The sequence below is a fragment of the Nelumbo lutea genome, chromosome 1 (assembly GCF_056320005.1).
Source record: "Nelumbo lutea isolate HS-2025 chromosome 1, American lotus-T2T, whole genome shotgun sequence".
Taxonomy (NCBI): domain Eukaryota; kingdom Viridiplantae; phylum Streptophyta; class Magnoliopsida; order Proteales; family Nelumbonaceae; genus Nelumbo; species Nelumbo lutea.
The window spans coordinates 180,364,646-180,371,907 of NC_142684.1; the positions used below are offsets into that span (position 1 = coordinate 180,364,646).

The 7,262-nt window shown below is 43.9% G+C and overlaps 2 protein-coding genes across 2 annotated transcripts; one reads left to right on the forward strand and one right to left on the reverse strand.

The window, feature by feature from the left end:
* Nucleotides 1-1,327: 1,327 nt before the first annotated feature.
* Nucleotides 1,328-1,969, reverse strand: LOC148879573 (F-box/kelch-repeat protein At5g03020-like). The gene has a single exon (XM_088974705.1). It carries the CDS (start codon nt 1,967-1,969, stop codon nt 1,328-1,330), a length of 642 nt encoding a protein of 213 aa, XP_088830831.1.
* Nucleotides 1,970-4,905: 2,936 nt separating this feature from the next.
* LOC148879574 (F-box/kelch-repeat protein At5g03020-like) lies at nt 4,906-6,591 on the forward strand. Its single transcript, XM_088961141.1, has 2 exons — nt 4,906-5,419; nt 5,511-6,591. The coding sequence occupies exons 1-2, from the start codon at nt 5,413-5,415 to the stop codon at nt 5,912-5,914; spliced, it is 411 nt and encodes a 136-aa protein (XP_088817267.1). The 5' UTR covers nt 4,906-5,412; the 3' UTR covers nt 5,915-6,591.
* The last annotated feature ends 671 nt before the right edge of the window (nt 6,592-7,262 follow it).

The following is a 7,262-nucleotide window of genomic DNA, read 5'->3' on the forward strand; positions in this document are numbered from 1 at the left end:
GTCCTCTTCTCCCAGAAAGTTAAGTCCTCACTTTTTAGAAATTGAAGCTTTCGTTTTATAGTTTCCATTTTTTATGAACTCAAAGACTATGCAGTGAGCTAACAGACTACATAGCTCTACCAATTTTACTTTTAATTCAGATAAAACCTCATCAGTCTTCTTTGTGAGGTCCCCTTTACAAAAATGAGCTCTTCGTGGCTTCCGCGGGAGTTGACAGCCAATAGACTACATGGGCGCCTTTGCTGATCGAGCCTTCCAAGGCTCTCATGTGAGTTGGTGACCTAAAATTAGTAGTGCTGCCCCCGAAGGTCGAGCTCCTAATAGATTCTTATAGGACTGGGTGATCGGCATTACGAGGCTGATGCAGCGCAATCATAGCTCTAATGCGCCCACCTGGCGGCCTGGCCCGGCTTGACGTGGCTTGGCGACCTACGCGCGGCTTGGCAACCTGGCACGTGCGCCAAACTGGCGCAGGAGCCGACCTGGCGGCCTGGCCCAGGCGTGAACTAACGAAATGATAAAAGACTTCCTCATCACTTAAGATCCAGTCGCCTCTTCGGCATGGGTGAGTTTGTCCCAGTCGCCTCCTCGGCATGGGCACTTAAGATCCAGTCGCCTCTTCGGCATGGGTGAGCTAGTCCCAGTTGCCTCCTCGGCATGGGCACTTAAGATCCAATCGCCTCTTCGGCATGGGTGAGCTAGTCCCAGTCGCCTCCTCGACATGGACACTTATAAGACCTAATCGCCTCTTTGGCATGGGTGAGCTAATCCCAATCGCCTCCTTGGCATGGGCACTTAAGACCCAGTCGCCTCTTCAGCATGGGCGAGCAAGTCCCAGTCACCTCTTTGGTATAGACACTTAAGACCCAGTCGCCTCTTCGACATGGGCGAGCAAGTCTCAATCGCCTCCTTGACATAAACACTTAAGACCTAATCGCCTCTTTGGCATAGACGAGCTTGGACGAGCTAGTCCTAGTCGCCTCCTTGACATGGGCACTTAAGACACAATCGCCTCTTCGGCATGGACAAAATCAACAAAAGTCGACTATAAGTTGCCTCCAAAGCCTAAGGGCTACAGTACACAACCAGTAGAGACCTCAGCACCTTACGGGCATCTCGCTTCCAAGCAGCTCCTAGAGCCTAAGAAATTGAATCAGCGCTTACGAGCTCGTCGAATTACGGGCCAAAAGGAGAAATCTACTCCCTTTGCCAAGTTACTTTCAGCTCAGCAATCAGCAGACTCAGCACTCATAAGTCTCTGAGTTCCTCTGCTCTGTCTATTCAACTAATCAGAAATTGAGCTAATCAAAACTAGAATAACTTAGCTTCAAGAGAGGGAAGTAAAAAGGACCCACTTTCTCTCTTCTACAAATGTATTAAGGTGCTCTATTAGTCGCTGAAACTCATCCAAGCCAAGCTCTGAATCAATTCTCTTCCAACTCAATTGTCCCCTTATTTCTCTAGTTTGAACAGTTTCTTCAGAGGGCCTAGCCCATTTCAGAGCCATCTCTACACTGGTTTCAAGCTCAAATATCATGAATGGCTCCTTAGTCAAGGTCCAAAGACTGTCTTCCCCAACTCCTAGAATTTTCCCTTTGAAACCCTTCTCCACATATGTTCTCCCTATCAGACCCAGGCAGTCCCACCCCTTCCTCCCTTCATCCCAAACCACAACCATGTTAGACCCCATCTTCAGCCCAAACATCCTTCCCTTGAAACAAACTACACAAGGCACCTTCTCCTCCAGTGATTGCAGGTGCTTCGGCCACATCTCTGGCACTAGATGCCACTTCTGCAGCTTGGGCATGAATACTTCCCCAGAAGAAATAATCTCCAATCCTGCCCCTCCAAGTCGCCTGCCACCCAGCACCCAGACTTCACCATTAAAGACAAACCCAGCAGCTATGAATCTTGGCTCATTCAATTGAGCAAGCTTGTTCCATTGGCACCCATCAAAGGTCATAGTCATGGACGTTGCTTGGTTCCCAACGGTTCCACCAGCAACAACAAGACACGAATCAAGGCCAACCCAGGTAGACCATAAAGGATTGAAGTCTTCATTCGGAACCTAGATTATGTCGTAGGCCAATTCTTCACCCTTGAGCAAACAAGAATCAGTGTTGCCCTGACAAGTGGCTACAGCATCAACATCAGGTGCTTGTGAGCTGCCTGCAAAGGGAAAAGACGTTTCAAAATCATGGAGAATGCATTAAAAAAGAAAAAAAAAGCATTGAAATAGGAGTGGCTTATTCATTTACCAGCCATATGGGCAGTTGCAGCCCCAAAGTTGATGACAAATTATTCGACGGAAAACTGGATGAGGCTAAGATAAGGTTCATCTAGGCTCCGAATGAAGTGCAGGAAAATGTGGCCAGTAGTGGAAATGGCACGGCGAGAAAGTAGAGAAGTGAGGGTATCAGTAACTGGTTTAGGGAGCGACAGGCAACGATGGTAGAGAGGATCGATAATGCACCATTGGAGATCATCAGTAGAGGAGTCGGAGGGTGAGAGGGAAAGGAAGAGGAGTTGTTGGGAAGGGAGATTTAAGGATTTCCGAATTAGGTTGAGAATGGAAGGAGAGAGAGTGGCTCTCCAGATGCGTGAGGTAGAGCGAGTAGAGGCAAGATGGGAATGTGAGAGATAGGCAAGGCAGAGCAAGGCAAGGTCGTCGGGAAGGCCAGGTATGATGGGAGTTTCTTTAGCTGCTGCTTCTCCTTCCATTGTGGTCTATGATGTTGTGGCCTGTGGCTTGTGGGTGCCGACTGCTGCCGATTGAGTTACTTATGCAACAGAAGAGAAATTCCTGTTTGATTTGCTGTCTAATTGGATTGGGGGGGGGGGGGGGGCTTGGGGATTTGGATTTTGGAGTGATGTTGGGTCCGAGCTGAGGTGAGTGTGCTTCATGTGGGGAGCCGGGGGACAGAAGGTCAGTCAAACAACACTTTTTCTTGGTTTACTACGTAACAGGGACGATGGGTGTACAGTGAAAGAGGGACAGATTGGGGGCAGAGGGAGTTCACATCTACGCGCCACAACGTCCCACAACACATCCCCTCTGTGTATTCTCAATGATGGTATCATCATTTCTGGCATATCATCTCGAAATGTTTCCAATACATAGGAATTTACTGTGAGACGTTGTGGGGACGGAGATGTGAATTCCCCTTTCCCATTCCTGCTAAGTAGACTTATCAACGATACCTGTAAACCTGCGACCCAATCCCATAATGTCAATCGGATTGGATTCAAATGGCATAATTAGAATCCAATTAAAAATTAGATCAAACTCGGATTCACCCCATCTGATTCAATAAAAATCCGAGTCTGATATATTTATTAAAATAAATATATTTAGTAACAGTTTTATTGCTTCAACCTATAAAGCTCACTGTGCCACCGGGGTGACCGATTTCAACATTCAAATCCTATCCAAATATAATTTGTCTAGGAAATATAAAAAGCTTTTTTAAAATCACATGGTGCGACTATGATACTGAAAAAAGGCTTATAATAAAAGTGATGTCGGGATTGGGTCGACGACTCCAAGAGTAAGCAATAAGGAGTAAAGTGTGGAAGCTTCTAACCATGCATAATAGTCGCAATTAGACTTGATAATCGGTCAGCCAGTTAACCCTTGATCCAATCTAACATTCTAACCCAACTTAGTTTTTCCAGGTCAGGTCGGGTCATTTTCGCATTCAGATATTTAAATATGAGACATTAATCCTGTTTTTTTGGGTTGGATCGGGTCGAATTCACGGGTTGAATCAACTTTTTGCCAGTTCTATGTGCAGTCCAATAAGTTGAAAAAATAAGCTTGGAAGGTAGAAAGGCTAAGCCTGGCCTCGTTTTGACTTATATTCCTTTTGTGGAATCAACATTGCCTAATGGTTAGCGCTGTCATTGGACTCCGAAAGTCCCAAACCCGATTCAACATCTAATCCAATTATTTTAATTTCTGATCCTGGAACCTGCATTTATAGCGGTCAACGACTCCAAAAATCTGATATCTGATCATAGATTTAGATTTGAACCCATCCGATTCAATAAAAATATGAATCAAATTATATTTAATTTAATATTTATAATGCATATATAACAAGGTTAAATTTATGAAGCCAGAAAAGGTATATCATTAGAAAAACTTTGACTAATCAAAACATCACTTTTATTATAATCCTTTTTTCAGTATCATAGTTGCACCATGTAATTTTAAAAAAGTTTTTTATATTTCCTAGACAAGTTATATTTGGATAGGATTTGAATGTTGAAATCGGTCACCCTGGTGGCACAGTAAATTTTATAGGTTGAAGCAATAAAACTGTTACTAAATATATTTATTTTAATAAATATATCAGACTTGGATTTTTATTGAATCAAATGGGGTGAATCCGAGTTTGATCTGATTTTTAATTGGATTCTACTTATGCCATTTGAATCCAATCAGATTGACATTATGGGATTGGGTCGTAGGTTTACAGGTATCGTTGATAAGTCTACTTAGCAGGAACGGGAAAGGGGAATTCACATCTCCGCCCCCACGTCTGACAGTACATTCCCGTGTATTGGAAACATTTTGGGATGATGTGCCAGAAATGACGATATCATCATTGAGAATACACGGAGGGGATGTGCTGTGGGGTGCAGATGTGAACTCCCTCTGCCCTCAATTCGTCCCTCTTTCACTGTACACCCATCGTTCCTGTTACGTAATATACCAAGAAAAAATGTTGTTTGACTGACCTTCTGTCCCCCGGCTCCCCACGTTAAGCATGCTCACCTTAGCTCGGACCCAACATCATTCCAAAATCCAAATCCCCAAGCCCCCCCCCCCCCCCCTCCCCAATCAAATTAGACAGCAAATCAAACAGGAATTTCTCTTCTGTTGCACAAGTAATTCAAATGGCAGTAGTCGGCACCCACAAGCCACAGGCTACAACATCATAGACCACAATGGAAGTAGAAGCAGCAGCTAAAGAAACTCCCATCATACCTGGCCTTCCCGACAACCTTGCCTTGCTCTGCCTTGCCCATCTCTCACATTCCCATCTTGCCTCTGCTCACTCTACCTCACACATCTGGAGAGCCACTCTCTCTCCTTCCATTCTCAACCCAATTCGGAAATCCTTAAATCTCCCTTCCCAACAACTCCTCTTCCTTTCCCCTTCACCCTCAGACTTCTCTGCTGATGAGCTCCAATGGTGCATTATCGATCCTCTCTACCATCGCTGCCTGTCGCTCCCTAAACCAGCTGCTGATATCCTCACTTCTCTACTTTCTCGCCGTGCCATTTCCACTACTGGCCACATTTTCCTGCACTTCATTTGGAGCCTAGATGAACTTTATCTTAGCCTCATCTAGTTTTCCGTCGAACAGTTTGTCATCAACTCTGGGGCTGCAGCTGCCCACCATATGGCTGGTAAATGAATAAGCCACTCCTATTTCAGTGCTTTTTTTTTTTCTTTTTTAATGCATTCTCTATGATTCTGAAATGTCTTTTCCCTTTGCAGGCAGCTCACAAGCACCTGATGTTGATGCTGCAGCCACTTGTCAGGGCAACACTGATTCTTGTTTGCTCAAGGGTGAAGAATTGGCCTACGACATAATCCAGGTTCCGAATGAAGATTTCAATCCTTTATGGTCTGCCTGGGTTGGCCTTGGTTCGCGTCTCGTTGTTGTTGGTGGGACCATTGGGAACCAAGCAACGTCCATGACTATGACCTTTGATGGGTGCCAGTGGAACAAGCTTGCTCAATTGAATGAGCCAAGATTCATAGCTGCTGGGTTTGTCTTTAATGGTGAAGTCTGGGTGCTGGGTGGCAGGCGACTTGGAGGGGCAGGACTGGAGATTGTTTCTTCCAGGGAAGTATTCATGCCCAAGCTGCAGAAGTGGCATCTAGTGCCAGAGAGGTAGCCGAAGCACCTGCAATCACTGGAGGAGAAGGTGCCTTGTATAGTTTGTTTCAAGGGAAGGATGTTTGGGCTGAAGATGGGGTCTAACATAGTTGTGGTTTGGGATGAAGGGAGGAAGGGGTGGGACTGCCTGGGTCTGATAGGGAGAACATTTGTGGAGAAGGGTTTCAAAGGGAAAATTCTGGGAGTTAGGGAAGACAGTCTTTGAACCTTGACTGAAGAGCCATTCATGATATTTGAGCTTGAAACCAGTGTAGAGATGGCTCTGAAATGGGTTAGGCCCTCTGAAGAAACTGTTCAAACTAGAGAAATAAGGGGAGAATTGAGTTGGAAGAGAATTGATTCAGAGCTTGGCTTGGATGAGTTTCAGCGACTAATAGACAGCACCTTAATACATTTGTAGAAGAGAGAAAGTGGGTCCTTTTTACTTCCCTCTCCTGAAGCTAAGTTATTCTAGTTTTGCTCAGCTCAATTTCTGATTAGTTGAACAGACAGAGCAGAGGAACTCAGAGATTTATGAGTGCTGAGTCTGTTGACCGCTGATGTTTTGAGTACATCTGTGGTGAAAAGACAAGGAAAACCCTATTGTTCATATGTAATAAAATCCAAAACACAATGGTGTTTTTGTATTTTAACGTGTGTGCTAGGTAAATTTATCAAAAATTGGATGTGCCCAAATCATCTCTAATTTAGCTGGATTGATTTTGTCGAACTATGTATATATCCAAATAGCATACATGCATAGTACTCAAATTCATGGTTAACAACAAAAGAAAGAAAGTTTAAAACTTTTACTTCTCACACTGTTTGAATCTTTGGTTTAATGATCTTTGTAGTCCCTGCTGTACTTGTTTTGCTGTGTCAAGTGAATAAAAGAAAAGAAGAAAAAAAAGAACTGCAGACCCTAATTTAGGTGAATCCACTTGTTATAGAGAGTTATGGATCCAAATTATTGTACCCGATTAGTTTTTCAAATCAAATTATAGTCTATACCTTAAAACTCTGATTGGAATGTGAGTTTTTGAAGTAGTTAGTTAGATTTGTTGCATACCTGTCCACCCTTCTAGTCTATCTATCTACATCAATATTCAAATTCTGGTCTATTATTACTTCCTTTTCATTAACACAATTGCACCGGTGACTTGCCAGCATGGTTTTTAAAAACGAACCGGTGATCGAACCGGTCAGGGGTCCGATTATCGGTTTGAACGGTTCGACCGTTCAACCTGAATGGTCAGCCCATTTTGACAAAAAAATAAAAAATTTAAAAAAATTGGAAGGCAATTAAAACCGTTTGAACGATTAACCGGTCGATTCAGCAATTTACTGACCAAAATCAACGGTTTTGG